The sequence below is a fragment of the Lithobates pipiens genome, unplaced genomic scaffold (genome assembly GCF_037356315.1).
Source record: "Lithobates pipiens isolate NorthernLeopardFrog02 unplaced genomic scaffold, aLitPip1_a1.2 Scaffold_18, whole genome shotgun sequence".
NCBI classification, from domain to species: domain Eukaryota; kingdom Metazoa; phylum Chordata; class Amphibia; order Anura; family Ranidae; genus Lithobates; species Lithobates pipiens.
In genome coordinates this window covers 48,237,154-48,256,011 of record NW_027507758.1, presented here as the reverse complement: position 1 = coordinate 48,256,011, position 18,858 = coordinate 48,237,154, and the positions used below count along the sequence as shown (strand labels likewise).

The 18,858-nt window shown below is 41.0% G+C and overlaps 1 protein-coding gene across 1 annotated transcript in view; it reads left to right on the top strand.

Annotated features, from left to right (window-relative positions):
- The window catches only part of CAMKMT (calmodulin-lysine N-methyltransferase), a 662,536-nt gene extending 644,924 nt beyond the window's left edge, over positions 1 to 17,612 (top strand). The window contains exon 11 of the mRNA XM_077485659.1: positions 17,329 to 17,612. Coding sequence (XP_077341785.1) covers positions 17,329 to 17,406 — 78 coding nt within the window. The 3' untranslated portion in view covers positions 17,407 to 17,612. The remainder of the gene's footprint in view (positions 1 to 17,328) is intronic.
- Positions 17,613 to 18,858: the final 1,246 nt, after the last annotated feature.

Here is an 18,858-nt window from a genome sequence, read left to right as displayed (position 1 = left end):
ATCCAACAGCGCCTGCAAGAAGAGGCCGGTTTGAAGATGTGTTGGTGACTTCGGATATGAGGTCATTCTTTCAGCCGACCCATCGACAGGTGTCATCCGGATCCAGCATCAGGGAACGCCTAGACCGTCAGGTGTCCGACTACATTGGGTTAACGGCCGATGTGGACGCTCTGAGGAGTGATGAACCCCTAGACTACTGGGTGGGCAGGCTTGACCTCTGGCCAGAGCTTGCCCAATTTGCAATCGAACTGTTGGCTTGCCCCTCATCCAGTGTCCTGTCCGAAAGGACGTTCAGCGCAGCAGGGGGGATTGTGACCGATAAGCGTACTCGCCTAGCTCACCACAGTGTTAACTACCTCACATTTCTAAAAATGAATGAGGCATGGATCTCGGAGGAATTCAACACATGTGACCAGTAGACCATGTATATGTCTATAAACTATTTTTTTAATCAAGCACACAGACCTTCTTAATTCATTTGGCTCACTTCCTTGACCCAAAAAAGCACACCGTACTATATGCCCCTACCCTCCTCTTTGAAGAGGTTGAGCGGTGTCATATTTCTACTGGGGCTGCTTATGATATCCCTGTGCTGTGCTGACTTCCTCCTGGGGGTTCTTATTATGAAGGGATCACACTATCCCTGTGCTGTGCTGACTTCCTCCTGGGGGTTCTTATTATGAGGGGATCACACCATCCCTGTGCTGTGCTGACTTCCTCCTGGGGCTGCTTACGGTGCTGCTGTCAGTGCTGTATGTCACGGTGCTGCTGTCAGCGCTGTATGTCACGGTGCTGCTGTCAGCGCTGTATGTCACGGTGCTGCTGTCAGCGCTGTATGTCACGGTGCTGCTGTCAGCGCTGTATGTCACGGTGCTGCTGTCAGCGCTGTATGTCACGGTGCTGCTGTCAGCGCTGTATGTCACGGTGCTGCTGTCAGCGCTGTATGTCACGGTGCTGCTGTCAGCGCTGTATGTCACGGTGCTGCTGTCAGCGCTGTATGTCACGGTGCTGCTGTCAGTGCTCTGTATTACGGTGCTGCTGTCAGATGCCTCTATCACGGTGCATGTGTCATTCCGGTATGTCACGCTGCTGGTGATCATCTCCTGCACCCTCTTCTTTGCCTACCCTGGTCCCTGACCTTCCCTCTCCTCCATTGCCTTCATTAGCTCCATAGTCCTGAATTGTTAGAACAATTTCCCAAATAAAATAAAAATGCTTGTAGTTATCGATCCCAAATTCACCTCATACATGTATTATGTCATTGTCCAGATGGTGGGACTACGTTTTACCCCCTAATAATTACCACGTGGCCGCAAATTCGACATGAAGGTTTGCAAAGTTCGCCTCCCATTGAAGTCAATGGGGCCCGCGGCGAACGTTCGGTTTCGCGAACGTTTGGGTCCGTTCGCATTTCGCTTTCGCGAAACGTCCCGTCGGAAGTTCGTCCATCACTATCCCCAGGATACCGCAGGACCCGAGACCGCACTCACGGGGGTCCCAACCGGCGCGCACGTGAGGGAAGGGCGGAAAATAAAAATGGACGTACCTGTACGCCAATTTGCCTGCCCGTGCCATTCTGCCGACATACATCGTCGTGCGCCGGTCGGGAAGTGATTAAGGGTGTCTGTGCTACCTGTGTGGATATAAATGCCAGGGTATCTTCCTGACATCCAATGAAACTGAAGAAGTGGCTTGGAAAAGCTACAAAACATATTCAACATTACAGAGTAAGTCCATTTGAATGCGGCTAACTACTACTAGCTATACCATGATCTGGATAAATGAGAACCTTCACAGATAAAAAGGGAATCAAAGTGCTATGACATCCTATTTAGAAAGATAAAAATATGACACAGGAGTGCTTAGGCACTTCAAACGCTTGGGTGTCAATTCATTTAATTGGCCAGAATAATAATATGGCACCTAGCGTTAACGCATGTTTACAATCATCAAGTGTTTTTTTTTTTTTTTCTAAACACTGCTGCTCCTGGACATGCTGCCAGTGTTTTTTTTTTCCATCTCTAAACACCTATGTGTGCCAGGCATTTAGAGGCATAAAAAAAACACCATACGCCCCTAACAGCAGCATTAACAACGTCCACTGTTCATGAGGCCATACATTTAAAAAAACATAAAAGTCAAGTAAAAAAAAAATAACTTAACGTGTTACTAAACCCACAACCGTAAAATCAGTCTGTATATGCAGTAAAGCATGCTTGTTATACTCACTGTGGAACCTAAGGAATTAATCCTCAGCATTGTGTAAAAAGGCTGTTTGATCCTGACTTCTCCGATTCTCCCCTTATTACACAGTCCCCAATCCATCTCCTGATGGAACAGAGGCTGGGGGACAAGCTGCACATGCTCAGTTTGGTGTATATTTCTAGAGTTTTTTTTTTTTGGGAGAGTGCACGTGATTAGGACATGGCCAGTCAGCACTGTCCAGACAGACAAACGGCAGAGTATGGTGCAGGCGGATATAATGCCACTGTGATCAGAGAAAAATCATGAGTGAGTGATTAGGGCATAGATAAGTCTATAGGTTATAAATCTGTATTCATGGAACAAGATTGAAAAGTCCACCGGCTCCCAGCACAGACCACTGCTTTCCCAGATCACCAAATGCTTGTACCTAAGATGCGCTTTATACCCACCTCTTAAATGTGAGTTCTACTTAGTGTGTTTTTTAATAAATCTATTAGCAGTCTACACTCAGAGGTGCCTGTACTTCTTTTTCTGTCCAGGCAGAGGGTCAGGGGTCCTGCAGCCTTATAGGACAGTCAGAGCAGAATGAAAACTACTCCTACAAGCTTAAACCAGACACTGATAGAAGTCACATAAAGTCACAAAAATATATCTTTTTTTTTTTTCAAGTTTGGAGATCGCTTCTGCTGCCCCACACCAGGCAGCCCTGAACCAGTGGACCTTTCCATCTTGTTTTATGAATACAGATTTATTATCTATTCCCTAATTACTCACTCATGATGTTTCTCTGATCACAGTGGAATTATCTCCACTTGCACCATACTCTGCTGTTTGTCTGTCTAGACAGTGCTGATTGGCCATGTGCTCATCACGTCTACACTCTTTTCTGTCCAGACAGAGGGTCAGGGGTCCTGCAGCCTTATAGGACAGTCAGAGCAGAATGCAAACTCCTCCTACAAGCTTTAACCAGACACTGATAGAAGTCACAAGACTGCTATATACTGCTGATGAAAAAAAGGTATTTAACATTTTATATTTACTAAAACGATTGCATTTCCATGTTCTGTGTACTGTGGGAGACCGCGTATAGTGAATGGAGGGTCCTGGGTTGTCCCTGTGTTTAGTAACACTTTAACAAAATAATAGATAAGGAAATAACACATCCAGGCTACTGTTGTTCACAATGAATTGCATAGGTGCCTTTTACAGCCCTCTAGAGGCTGCCTTGGGGATTTGCCGGAATTCATATGAACGTATTCTTCACTTTAAGAGATCATTAGTTAGAACACAAAGGTTTTGTTTTACAAAGCAGCACTTTCCAGCACAAAGTATTAATACCATTGTCATGTTATTGTACAAAGCTTGTGTATCTATTCGGTTTTGATGTCCTTGTCCAGCTTAACTTATCATTTCATATTTTCTTTGTACCTGGTTTTTCTAACAAGTGACACCAAAGTGCCATTAGGTTTGAAAACAATGCAATTAGCATCCTGTTAACGCACAATCATTTGACACAGCTCAGCACTGGGGATTGTCACGGTTTTTATCTGCCACTGTTCCATTTGCAAAATCCATTACATCAAATTGCAGCACCGAAGACTTTTGTGCTACTGAGTTAACTGTGTCACGGACAAAAATATCTCTAGCAAGCAATTTATTACTTAACAAAAGAGGACGTTGGGAAATAAACCTAAAAGTGGTTTGCTTGAATTCCAGTTTGTTAGTGTCACCATTGATTTCAGAGCTGTTTATAGAGACATTGCGGCTACAATACAGAAATATAAAAGATCTATGAGGAACATTCATGGATGTATTTGAAAACATTTCAGAGTCTTATCAACACTGAAGGTGTTTAAAGTAAAGTTCTGACCATATGTAATGAGTTCTTCTGTGCAAAGCTGACCTCCTGATCAGCAAATCCATTGATACTGCCCTGGAAAGGCTGAGAATAGTAGGTTGTATGTAACTTTACATTAATGCTGGTAGCAATTTTGTGGAATCTTTCCTTCACCTTTTCACTGAGAAAACAATTGTAAAAAGTGAATAGTCAAAAGCAGTCTGCCACTCATGGTTTCAATAAAGTCCTGGTTTTCTGTGACCATTGGAGGGGATTGCAACAGTTATGTTTCACTCAAGGCCAGTTCAGTCTCTGCGCCTTGGCTTTAGGTTGCACTGGTGGAGGGATCAGAAGAGAGGAGTGGTGGACACTGAATGGTTGGTAAGGTGGATGGGTCCGACAGCAGCATTAATGATAGACTGAATAGGGGATAGCTTGTGGAGAGGTAGGCGAATTAGGAGGGAGTTACAATAGTCAAGGTGAGAGATAACAAGGGAGTGAATAAGTTGCTTAGTGGTCTCCACGGTTAGAAAGACTGCATGCCAACTTGGGGTAGAAATTGTTTGAAAATGGCTTTTAATTGGCACAGCAGTGGTTTCAGCAGCGAGTGCATGGGGCAGCCTGCAAGTAAATCACCTGGACTTCCAGTCTGTTAGAATTCATCATTAGCATTGAAGTCCAAATTTTGTGAAAGCTGAATTCTAGGCAAACCCTGTATAAAAGACACAGCTTAATGCAGCTCTACAAGTATTAATACATCAATAAATACACTTTTTAAATGTAAATAGTGTAATCAGGGCAGGGGCAAGGGGTGGGCAGGAGGGCCAGCTGCCCTGAGCACTGCGGTTTCAAGTGAAGTGTGGGCACCATGAGGAGATTGAGGGGGGAGGGAATTTGTGTTAGGAGGAAGAATTTGAGAGGCAGCAGGGGAAAATAATTATTCTGGGAGGGGAAATTTGGGGGGGATTCTAAGAGTGGTGATTTAAAGGGATTTGTGTTGCGAAGGGGGTGGGAGAAGAGGATTTGTGCTAGGAGGGGGGAATGGGCGGGGAGGTTGTGCTAGAAGAGGTGATATGGCAGAGGGGGGAGGGGATTGGTGCTAGTAGGGATGATTGGGGGTGTTTGTGCTAGAAGGGGGGTGGGGGATATTTGTGCTAGGAGGGGGAATTAGAGTTCGGGGGGTGTACTCAGATGGGGAGATTTGAGGGGTGGAGGATTTATGCTAGGAGGGGAGATTGGGGGGGGGGGGATTTGTGCTGTGCAGGTTTGGGGAATGGAGGAGGCAAAGATTCGTACTGGGAAGGGGAATTTTTTTTGGGGGGGGTGGATTGCTGACACATAATGGTCATATATCTGTGGAGGGGGGGGGCGCAGTTTGGTATGTTCGGTCTGGACTCTAGGTGACCTTGTGTCGGCACTAAGTGTAACTACCTGAATTTGACCTGGTATCGGCCTCTTTCAGTCCCTGTACAGTAGAGTTAAGTCGGCCACTGATCTTGTATGGGCAGGCTAATTGTACCCAAGTTGATCAATTGATCAACTTGGGTACAACCAGGCTGTCGGATTTTCCGTGTAAATATTGCCAGTGGTTATAGCCACTGGCAATAGTCACTGTGTGTTCTCCCTGTCGGGACGGCTCCCACCACCCCCCTATGTAGAACACAATAGCTCTGCGGGAGGGATTCCACCATCAGCACTGACTGTGTTGATGTACCAATTGAGAGAAAGATAAGAAAATTGCTCCATCATTGGCTGGCTTTAGAGTGTGAGAGAGAGAAAAAAAAATCCCACGGGCCAATCAATCTATATGCTGGCAAGAAGCAAGCTAATAGGAGAAGAAGTAGAGAAAGCAGAGTGACAGAGAGATGAACTCATCACTATTCTGCTTCTCCTTTCACTGTCCAATAACAGGCTGGCACAGGTCTAGGATGGCCTGGGCTCAGAGTGGGTAAAATGATTTTGGTCATCAGCTTGAGGACATCTAACAGCAGATAAAATAAGTACTACAGGGGAAATCTCTGAATTGAAGCTGATTATTGCAGCAAAATGTGTTTGTTATATTATTTTTTAAAGGGCTATTTATTTCTATTGTGTTGTTTTTGGTCGGAGTTCTGCCTTTACAGTGTTTGTTCAGCCAAAACAATGTTTTTTGTTTTGGAAAGAGTAGAGAAATCACTTTTTTTACCTCTACGGTATCCAGAGCACCTAAATTACTGTCCCCGTGACAATGGTTTTCACAGTAGTAGAGCAGGGGAAGGCTAGAACCCTTGTCAGTTTTCTTTGCTGCCTTTGATCTTGGTGCAGATTTTCCCTAACTTCTTGTGTAGTGAGAGCTTTGTCACCTGGGCAGTAACAGAGGAGAAGTTTCCCTATTTGACATCTGACAGTGGTTATAACGCCACCTCTCTCTATCTAAAACTAAAAAAGTGTTTTGGCTAGATACTTTAGCAAATATGGTCTTCCACATTGATGAAAACTGACAGTATGACAGTCCAGGTGAAAGCAGACCTCCAATATTGAGCAGAAGATGAAATCTGAAACTACTACGCACATCTTCCAGTCCCACCTGAGCAATATTTAAGTTGGTGAGTGCCCATATACCCACTGTTTTCCAATAGGGCAGGTGTAAATTGATCATTTTTGTGGACAATCCGTGTGTATGGGCACCATTAATGTGAAGGTCTGAAGGATCCACTCCACCCCATTTCCTCCCAGCTGTTCCCCAAGAAAAGACAAACAATGACTTTATGACAAAATATGGTGGGACATTTGAATCACAACGGAGCGCTACCAGATAATGGCACCTTACTTATCACCCAATAATAACAGAGTGAGGAAAATGTCATGTAGAGCTGCACAATCCTGACAGTGCTTGACCAGATATACGCATTAGGGTGCTTGTAGTGACTGCAACAGATTGTGCCATGCAGAAGCAGTGGTAAATAGCTTACAGTCAAGGGAATTGTCTGCAGACCTTAGTGAATAAGCTGAAACTCTGCTTATTTTCATCATCATAAACGTGATTGGGTAGTCTTTGCAAAGTGAAGCTTCACCTCATTCACTAAACTATGGCAAAAATTAACTTGTGATGGGAATAGTGTATTTGTGTTTAGTAAATCAACCACATAAGAGGAAGGGGAGCCTGCAAGGCATGGAAACATTGGCACTTTGACCTAATGTGACACTACGAGTTTGTAAAGGTTTGAAATACATCTTTTGGAGTGCTTATGATTCTCTGTTATTTAGCAATGATAACTCAGAATGCTCTCAGTTAGGCCCTATCAGGCTTTGCCAAGACTCATGTGCACTCTGAGTCCACAAAACACATTCCTGGCCTGCTTGGGCCTCATCCTGCATCTTGGTTCTGCTTGGCCTTTGTTGCCAATGGGCAGGACAAGATGTAACTTTTTTGTACAGTGCTCACTGTGCCTCCCCTCCCCTTTTTGGTCAGTGGTAGAGAACACTGCTGCATGATCAGAGCTTATTCTTATTGCATCTCTGAGAGGATACCAAATCCACCTTGCAAATTACCCTAATCCATTAACTCACTCTGTTAATACATTGAAACAGACCTGTGACAGGAAACCAAAAAAACTGGGTGTGGGTGGATAGGAACGCACTTCCTTCTAGATGAATTGAATGTATGAAAGGCCATCCCCGCCACTCTTGCTTTTATATATGTGGCCATGCCTCCTTTCTTCTTGTGCTGGCAGACCACTTCCGGTCATGCACCAGCCTTTTCTTTCCCCCAACTCTCAATCCACCTTGGGGGCCCGCGCCTCCTCCCCAACTCTGCCTTACCCGATGCCCAACTGTGCCATCATCTTCACATGGAACCCATGCATCCATGATTGCTCAGGTAGCAGGTAGAAGATGGCACCTGACATCAGGACCTCGAGACTTAACTGTATTCATGTTGATAATATACCAGAGACATGGAGGGCCCACTCTGTTCTTTTTGCCCCCAAGTACCAGGTTCCAGCGCTCTAGGTGTAAAGGAAGAAGTCTAAATGCCATCTCAAAGTCAATTTTGGCTAATTGAGCATTCACCATATTCCTCCATAAATCCAAAGTATCCTCAAACAGCTGATACTGCATCCTGAACAACTCATCTGCTATGGTGTTGCTGACCTGCCCTTAGAGTACAATATCAATCAATTTTTACCCCTTTCTTTTTATTTGCACCACTCTCCAGGGATGAAACCACTGAAAGGGTTCACCATCCTGCCCAAGCTGAATTCTTTGTTAATTTTGTCTCAAAGAGCCCCGCCTGGAAATTCACCTGAAGATACCAAATTCACCTGCTTTAGGATCCCTTGACACTTTCCAACACTGGTGACCATGACTGCCTTGGGAGAAAATGACACTGGCCATTGATACGCCAAGCCTTAACACCGTTAACAACAATGCAAGCACTTAGTACATGTAAATTGACTTTACAAGTGTGAATCTGACTATTAAAAAAGTATGTGGAAACCAAAATATAGAGTTCATGTGTTTCCAGTAAAGGTGACTTATTACAAACTGAATCATGTGATTATAGCTGGCAGAGAAGGAACAGATTAGAGTCTGCAGAGAGATTGCGGAATTCCTTGCAAAAAAAAAATTTAGACACTTGACCATTGCACTCATCCTACATGGCCAAAAGAATATGAACAGCCAGAATTTTTGAGCTCAGGCATTTTCCAGAAGTGTCAAAACTTGTGAGTTATTTGGAACTCCTTGGAGCTGCTCAACTTCACTTAAAGTAGATGTAAATACTAAGTGGATATGTAGAAACCATTACTTTCAACTTTTTATCCTTTGTCACTGATATGCATGTAAATTCATTCTAGTGGCTAGAAGAAATAAATATTCTAGCCAACTGAATACATTTATGTGCATATTCTTCTAAACACTATATGCCTGTAAATAATACTATAAATGCACATAATTACGTGCCAAAGTAAGCAATTTTATTCTGGATTTTTCTGCCAGCTCCTGGTAGAAGGATTCGGTGTAGATAGGGGTATTTTAAGACAAAGCCATAAAGGCTGGCTATTTTTTACACCATGTTACATGGGGTGTAACCTGTAACATGGTGCCAAGCCAAACCGCCCCCCCCCCCCCACCACATCCTCCAGAACACCCTCAAAGCCGCCACCTGCCCCCTTCCCTTTGCATTTTTTCTCTGCCTGCACATTCACAGAGATCCATAAATTAATGAACTGTCGTGGCAGACGGTCTTGTAGTTGTCAATGAAATACAATTGTGGTGATTGCCACACTCGTAGTCTGTTGACACTTCCTTCAGCTCTCCAACTCAAAGTCCATATCTCTGTAGGGGCAGGGAGTTGGAGGAAGAGTCTGAAGGAGCCTTATCGTGGGTGCAATGCTTTACAGGCTTCTGTGAAAAAAAATAACAATCAATGCACATTTTTTTCCTGCAAAAGCTGTGTATTTATTATTATTTTTTTTTTTTAAATCAGGTTGAGCCTTTAAAGGATTCACTTTTGTTCACCTTTTGTAACATGTTATATGTTACACTCATATTCAGGGTGTAATATGTAACATGTTATGAATAGACTGCACCCCGCACCTCCCCGATCCCCACTGTGCCAGCTAGCAGAGTTTGGCTCCCTCCCCGCTAGCTGTCACAATTTTTTAAAAATGTGGCCGAGTGGGAGGCCATCCACCTGGTCGCGTCACTGATTGACAGGGCTCTGTGCATGGAAAACAACAAGATTCTGCAGCCTTTGCAGCTGTAGCGCACCCTGGTACTTCATTTATGCTTCCTGTCAGATTGTATTTGCTTACCCGCATGGGATGTATAGGCAAGCAGATCCACTGCTAGATCTGCTGGAGACCTGCATGGCACCAGTGATCTGCTGATTGCTGGTGCCATGCTTTACAGGCTCCAAAAAAATAAAAAAAAATAATAATAATAAATGTACATTTTTTTCCCTGCAAAAAAATGTGCATTTATGTTTTTGTTTCCAAAAAGTGAACGTATTCTTTAGTTAAAAAAGCAGATGCCTCCAATCCTAGATCATCAATGGATATTTTCATACTATAGTTGTACTGAGCACTGAAGACATTGGTTGCAGACATAAATGTTGCTTGCTCCTTTAGGCTCAAGGACAGCGGCTTGGTTCTGGGTGGTGGTTGAGTGCTTATAGACACAGTGGAGATGGTGGCATCTTTTCATTTTGGCAATGGAGTACGAAAGGAACACAGTTGAAATATCTCTTTTTAGGTATGTATAGCAAGACTCAGACAGGCAATGTGGCAACCCTGGTATTAATTGCAAGGGTTTGGTGTCTGGGGTAACTGTGGACTGATGGCAGACTAAAGACACACAATACAAAAATTGGAAATAAAATTTCACCTGACAAACGATCTGCCAATTTTCGGATCGTTAGTATGGTGCTTTGGACAGCCGATTCTGATTTTTCGTCCTTAAAAAAACAGATGTGCAGATTTTTGTTGGATGTGAACTCAATGTCCAATTTTCATTTAATGGTTTTCGTCCCAAAAAAGTTGTACGCATGCTCAGAAACAAAAGAATACATACAAAACTATTCCCATGACGTCATTTCTGAAGTTGTATTCTGTCATATGAGAAAATTCGTATAGTGAGTAACCTCTTCACTTCCAACATGAGACTAGCATGCAACAAAAATATGGACATACGGTCTTCCGGAAATCTGATCATGTGTGCGGGGCTTTAGCCTGTAGTTAAAAAGCAGATGCCTCCAGTTCTAGATCATCAGTGGATATTTCAATGCTATAGTTATACTTATGATTGAAGACTTTGGTTGCAGACATAAATTTTGCTCGCTAATTTAGGCTCAATGACAGTGGCTTGGTTCTGGGTGGTGGTGGAGTTCTTATAGACAGTGGAAATGGTGGCATCTTTTCATTCTCGTTCAAAGGTTTTTATTGAAAGATCAACATATGGTAACAAATATAATGTATCAATTAAAGGTATTTTAGTAGTTACTGTACATGTAAATTAAACAAGCAGGTTACGGCACTTGAGCGCTGAAAGAACACAGTTAAAATTTCTCTTTTTAGGTATGTATAGCAAGACTCAGAAAGACAATGTGGCAACTCTGGTATTTACTGCAATGGCTTGGTGTCTGGGGTAAATGTGGGCTGATGGTTGCTCTTGGGGGCTGCTCAACTTCACCTAATCTTGTTTTAATAAAATAACATATGCCTCCAGTACCATGCCAAATCCGCAATGGTGACAATATTCAAACACTCTTGTTCAGCTCTAAAAACGTTAGTCCCCCTTATAAATGTGGATCTCTATGCTTCATATGCCGGGGCTGGTTTCTGGCACTGCTACAAGCCCTTGTAGTCCTTTTTCTTATGCTTTCAATCTTTTGTTACAAGTTAAAGAATAGAGAAGAGATGGCCAGTTTCTAATTCCTGATCAGACATTTATATGGGAAGCACCGGTGTGTGTGCTTTTTTTTTTTTTTCAACATTGTTGTGTAAATCGCAGCTGCCGGTCCTCTGTTCACAGAAAGAGCTTTTGTTAGCTTTAACATTCATGCCGATAAGTAGAACTCAATATTTCTGCCTGTTTGGCAGGATTGGGTCTTTCTGGCTCTACATATCCTTCATGCCTCATCTTCCTGGGGATGATTTTTGCTCCCAAAATAAGAAGAGGCGTCTTCCCGGAGGCTGCATGTTATCCTCTTATCCCTACTGTTTTGGAATAGAGCGTAACCAGCTGGAAAACTGTAAGGAGCCTGATAATGCAGCTATTTTCTGCTGTCCCATCTTAATCTTGTTACACAAATGGTTGTGAAGAGATTCATGAATTTTGCCCTCTGCATTAGCGCGTCATGTCACTCATACACAGCTGCATTCTGCGGGGAGTTGTCCTCCCCTCCTCCTACAACAGGGGAAAAAATTAGTTACAATCTTGGCAGTAAAGCAAGTAACAAAAAAAAAAAATCCGCAGATTTAGGCAACCACCCATGAAGCTGATTAACAGTCAGTGATCAGGAGGAAAAGATTTGCCTCTTAAACTTTTCACCTCTCATTGTTAGCTGTGAAATTTTATTTCCGTTAAAACGCAAGCCTGTAATCAAAACTGTGTATGTAGCTACGCTATATGCCAGTGCTTTTGTCAGAACGTAACCTGCCACCTTCTTCAGGATACGAGCTATGTGAAAGGTATGTTAACATTTTATACAATTGTGCTTTTTTGTTTTGTTTTTTTTTAACTTGCATTCATAAGGTTACTATTTTAGCAAGTGTAAAAAAAAAAAAATCTTTGGATTTTTATAACGAGTGCATTTTACATCAACGTATAGCATAAAGCTTTAAAGAAAAGGCTGCAAAGATGAAATTCTAAGCCCTGTAAATTTGTGGAAGTTGGTAAATTAAAAAAAAAATTGAAGTTATTTTTTTTTCTTACACACCAAATTAATTAATCTGATAATAAGAAGAGAAAATATAACCAAAATTTGCACATTGTCTGTCAAACAAACGTGCCCACTTATAATTCTTGTGCTAAAGGTTTAAAATATCTAATGAGCATTTGCAGTAAACATAACTGGGTTCATTAAACTACTAATTTTGTAAATCAGAAAATTTTAACAAGCTTTTTTTTTTTTTTTTTTTATTAAATTTAATCTGCTGTCATTTTTTGTTGACAGTCTATATTGCTAGTATTATAGAAGTCTGAGACTTGTAGAAAGCTTATTAAAGAGAGTAGGGAATAGCATGGTGTAAAGACAGATGACTTTTCACCTCCATTTCCCTGTTTAAACACCCCATCCCAAGTGCCCGATGTTTATAATCTGTGCAGAGTGTTGTTGATAATTGTAGATTGTCTTAAAAGTAAACAGTAGGGCTTCCACCCACCTCTCCCCCTCCCGCGGTGGCTGTTCACCCGGTGGGTCTGAGAACGTTACATCCAATTATACTGTAACTCGTAATGCTACTAATAGCAACTATATTACTGTGCCTCCTTCGGTCCTCGTCGACCTTACTTTGCGTATCAAATTGGAAAATCACTTTCTTTTCACTGCTTTCTTTTATTTATTTTTTCCATTCCAATGATCTGAAAGAATGAAACTAGTTTAATTGAGGCAATGTGTTTTTATGTGACAAGGGCTATTTGTTTGACTTTTAATAAAATATATATATTTTTTTTTTACCAGAGTTCAGTGTTTATTATTTGTGTTTTTCATTGTCATTTATTCATTTTTATAAATTAATACTTAAACATTAACAATTATTTAATTCGTGTTAGCTATAGAAATTATTTACCTTGCTATTTTATCTAACTGTTATATGATACAGTACAATTTTGTTTTAAGGTTTTTATTGTTTATTTTATTTACATTTTTCTTTTAATAAATATATATATTTTTGAATTAAACTTTTAATTGTGTGATCGCTATCACCAATTAACTGTAGATAACCGTAGGTTTTTATTTTATTTTTTTGAAAAATTATTTTGTAACTGTTCAGCTTATGTGGCATAAATATTGATATGATTTAATTTTCTATTTATAAATGGTGTTCTTTTATGTTTTGTTTTTTGTATTGCAGCTTGGTGGATATCTGTTTTTTTATTTTTTTATTTTGTGTTTATTTTTACTTTGCAAGCTCTACAAAGCCCTTGTATGCCAGGAGTAGGTGCATTAAAAGCTACTATAATGCAATTAGATCACCTGTAGTTTTGTATTGTGCCTGGCGATGTCACGTGATTTCTCTCCAGTCTCCAGCCATAAAACCCATTGCAGTGTTTAATCGCTGACCATTATACAAGCAGGTTTATGGACTTACTCACGTGGTGTTTAATGTACAGCATACTAATATATTCAAGTTACCTACATTTAACATTTTTAATCTATTGATTATTTACCCAGTTTATTGGTTTTATTGCGGTGTGACCTTTTTATGTTGTTTATGTAACAAAAAGTTTTTCTCTCAAGCAGCAGAGACACAGTTTATTTAAAGGATGTATGGATTTGTATTAAACAGCAAAATCTGAACACAATCACATTTATGAATTAACCCCACCTTGTGCAAGAGAAGACCACATTTAAGCATCTTACAGTGCATCGAAATCCTTTTCCATTTTATACCTCTGCCAGGCTTTTTATCAGTATTCCACCTATTCTCAATGACCCTTGTCATTGGTGAATGCAAAATTTTACAGTTGTCACTGGAACAGGAAGTTAGGGTAAATCTTTATGGCCCTCGTCACACCTTTCTGGTGCATTGAGCTGTGCTAGCGCATGCAAGTTAACCTGAATTAGTTTGCATGCCAATGTGTGTTGCATTAAGGTAGCGCATTCAGTTTAAATTGGGCTGCCAACCCACCACAATGTACATGAAATTGACCAGGAACCCCTTATTTGAGTGCAGAGAAATGTCATTGGCACACCAAGGATTCCTCATGAGAGTCCAAAGCTTTATTCACATGGTCACATGGTACACATACGCCAATGATTCGGAGCCACACAGGGCCCCTTCGTCAAACATTTGCCCTGCTTGACTTTGAAACATTGCTGTATGTGACCAAGTGGCCATGTGAATAAAGCTTTGGACCCTTCTGAGGAATCCTTGGTGTGCAGATGACATTTCTCCACTCAGATTGTCTGCGGTTTCCAGCCGGTTGTCATTACAGCACCCAGTATTATTACAGCCATTTCCATGAATGTGTGCACGGGAAATATTGCGTTTGGTCTTGGCACACCCCAAAGCACACATGGTTCCTATGGTGCCCTGAAAAACATTAGCATCAAGGTGTTTTGGGTGCCTTTCCAAATGCATAGTGCCGCACCACAGATTGTGTATTACTGTGCACTAACACGTGGATTTGTCTCTGGCCTTGGTGTTCAACTGACAATCTAAGGCTTGATTCACACCTACCGGTACGACCAGGCTCAGGTGTGTTTCCCCATATCACATGTAGGAATACCCATTCATTCAGGCAGGAAGTCCCTGACACTTCCAAAAACATGCTACACGAAATAATTTTCTAAATATGGGGGTGCCATCAACAATCAATGGCACCGCTGTGTATCTGCTAAAGGGTAGAGCGTTTCTCTGTGTGTCGGGAAAGTGCACAATTTTGAACGCATTCAACATGCAAAGATCTGAGTTTAGCCTAAAAAAATGTATCTCTTCTCACTTTGGATTGATTTCCTCTCACTTCCTGTTTTGCCTCTAGGACAGCAAGTGAAGGGAAAGCTCCTGAAAGTGGTTCTAACCATCGCCTACCCAATGCAAAGCTAAAACAAAAAAGTTTTGGCTGTAGACACACTTTAATTTTGATCCTAACTTCCTGATTTCTGTTGAGGATACATAAGATTATTTTATACATTAATAACTGGTTCATAGTCTGCATCATAAAAAATAATTATGAGATATTTAGTTTCTTCCTCTTTGTAACTAAGATAAAAGGAGAGGAGTTTTACTTTTTGCACGTGTTGAAAAATACATTGAAGAGCTAGCCCACCCAAAACAATGGATGTTGGAGCTGGGTGTGGTGAAGCTCTGCTGACTTCCATCATCCAATCACGTGTAAGCACAAATGCTGTTTTTTTTTAAATTACATATGATTGGGCATTCTTTGCAAAGTGCAATTTCATCACATTCACTTGAAAAGTAAACAGTCTATTTGCTTTATTGAATTAACCCTATAATTTATTTGTAGTTTCAACCTGTGCTGAGATAGCCTCTGTTCCTAGCTCTTTCTTCTGCTCACTTTGGCGTTTTGGATGCTTCTACTTTTCTGCTTTTGTCTTCATAAAATAGATTTAAATTAATAGGGAGAGATCTCTGTACTGTATATCTCCAATCACAGGAGATGGGCGAAGATCAAGTGAAAAAAAAAACCCCACCACTAATGTTCCCAAGAGATGTAAGTGGCAATTGGCAGGTGGTTACTTGTCCAACAAGTACACTGAAAAATTGATTTTGCATGGGCCCTCTAAACAATTGAAGGAAATCTGACAATATGAGTGCTTAGTGTTCAGTAAAAATGTGGTCTAATCAAGTTTTCAAATTCTTTCAAATCAGACAAAAGGTCTTGTTTAAAGGGTATCTAACTGTCCCCCAAAGAAAGAAATGATGTAATATATTTTTTGTTGTCCAGTTCTTAGATATTGTGGTTGTATTTGTTATTATTTTTCAGGCTTTTTGTTCACCCATTAAGAAAAAATATGGAACTGGCATACCCGCACAAGAAGAGACAGAATACTTTCTGTCCACAAATTTTTAAGCAGAATCCCTTGCTGAAGACCACTGAGAAATTGACACTTTTGGGAGTGCTGATCTCCTAGTCCCCAAAAGCGCTCGTGGCTCCTTCTGCTGACTTCCACATCAATACAGTACACAGCAGCAAAATGGAAGTTGGCGGCGGGAACCACTGAGCACTATGGGAGACCAAGGAAATTGACATTCCCAGAAGTCTCAGTTTCTATGCATACATCAATGTAAGATTTCTCCTGAATGGAGTGCAGTTCTCATGGTGCAGGCAGGGGGAAAAGTAAGTACTCTTTGTAGATGCACCTATTTCATACTTTTGGTCTTAAAAGAGAAGTGCGGCCAAAGCTTTTTTGGTCATACTTCTTGTGGGTCATAGGAGTGAATTTACTTTTGCTCTCCTGTGACCCAGAGTTGGCTGACAGCGGGCTAAAGCCAGCTATCAGCTGACATCACTGAGCCGCTGCAGGCTCTAGAAGGATTCTGACTTTATTGATCCACCAAGATGCCTATTTGATAAGTGGCTTAAGCTCTAATCACATGGCTGAGAGCCGAAGCCAGCTGCACCGCCATCCTCTCCTGCCCAATGCTCTAGTGAATGCTGGAGGGACAGATCAGAGAGTGGTGACTGACAGTCAGTGTCTCCACTCCGAGCAGCACAAGAGCTGAGTGATCAGTTCTCTGTCTTAGAGCCGACATGGGAAAGCTGCAGCATAGAAGTGAGTATGAAGGTCTGTTTTTTTTTCAATGCCCCAAACCTCTCCTTTAATGACGGGGTTGCTTAAGGCTTGCAAAGACATAGTCATCACTTGCAGCTGCTAAAAATGTAATGTCTATGGGTATCTTTACGTGGGAAGGTCTAACGACCCTCTGTAAAATCAACATTAGTAGTGTAATTTGTACTCTGTAACTACCTAACATTGGTTAATTACATGAGGAGCCAAATAACTATGCTTTCTATGAAGCTCCATTAATCTTATACACAGTCAACCTAATAGCACCATACAAATATTTTTCCTTTTAACTCACTGTGGTTTTTACTGTTTTTTTTTTTTATTACAGATGGTGGAAGAAGATAAGGACAATTATGATGCAAACATTCATTATCCATATCTTCTTGTTCTTACTAAGTCAAGATAACATCAATCCAACGTTCTATAACAGTGTGTCACTTACCAATGTCTTCATCACCTATGTATTAATTTGTTTGACAGCTTCTTTTGATTGAATATGCTTTTATATGTTTGTATATAATTCTACACTTATGTTTCTATCTAGTGTAGAAAAATTACTATAACTCATTATCCAACAATAAACTATTAATAAAAGAGAAACGATTTACACTATCTGCAGGTGTGTGTTCACCTACTTGTTGTAGAACTCAATTATTTTTATTACTGGGGTTCAAATACCAGAATAAAGAAAGATGGACTCACTTATGGTACCACATCCGAAGTCAGTTATATGAACAGAGATACTTTAAAGGTACCCACTTGTCACAAAAATTTATAAAAGATTAGCAATTTTATTTTTTAAGATACTTTGGAAATTCTGGAAATTTTTAGAAGGTTTTGTGTCAAGTGGGTACCCTAAAGTCCATACACATATCTCAGTACATCTTACTAGGTAGGGCTCAGATCATTCACTTGAGATGAATGATCATTCGCTTCAAAGCGGAGTTCCACCCACATTTTGACATTTGCACCTGCCTGTTCATTATTGCTTTCTAATTCCACATTGGATGTTTTTTTTTTCTGCAGTACAATTCCTTATTTGTAAAAGGTAGTTGAAAAATAAGGTGTAAGGTGTACATCGCCTTGGCGAGGTTCGTCATTTCCGACCTCTGCATTGGCTCCTGGGATATGAGTTTCATCAATCCCAGGAGTCATTGGGCATCCTTCGCTGGTAGCATTGCGTTATTTCCAAACAGGTATTGACCGCAATGCAAGGCAGAAATAAGTGCCGTATCCCAGAAAGAAGATACCAGTGGGCTTCACATGCCCATGCTGAAGATGGAAGCGCGCGCAGAAGGGACAGCAAGGGTAGTTTAAAAAAAAAACATAGAGAACCAACATTAACTATTTATGCAGTTTGGTATTTAATTAGATACAAACATCACGGGGGAGTTAAAAAAAAAAATCCAGCTGAAATTCCACTTTAAGGCTTCATGTCCACAAGGACATTTGAAAAACTCTTCTGAACGCTGTAACTTGATAGCTAGTAAGCGACGGCTAAAAACATCAGTTTTGCCACTTTTACATGCCGCATTTATGTGCAATTAGCAGCGTTTCTGAGCGTTTGTGCTTAGAAGCGTTTTTTTACAGATAACCTCAGTAGACCTTCCCAAGTTGCCAAAATACAAGTATTGTGTTCTCTCTCTTCAAATGCTCCAAAACATCCGTTTACCAGCTGCAGTGTACATGAGGCCTAAGAGTGAAACTGAGAGTTTTAATTTCCTCAAAAAAAATGGAAAAAAAAATCTGGAGATTTTTGTTATTTTTTTTGCCATTTTGGTGAAATGCAATGAAGTCAATAGAGAAGGTAAAACAAATGTGTTTTTCAAGGGTGTAATGGGCCGTACATGGCTACATT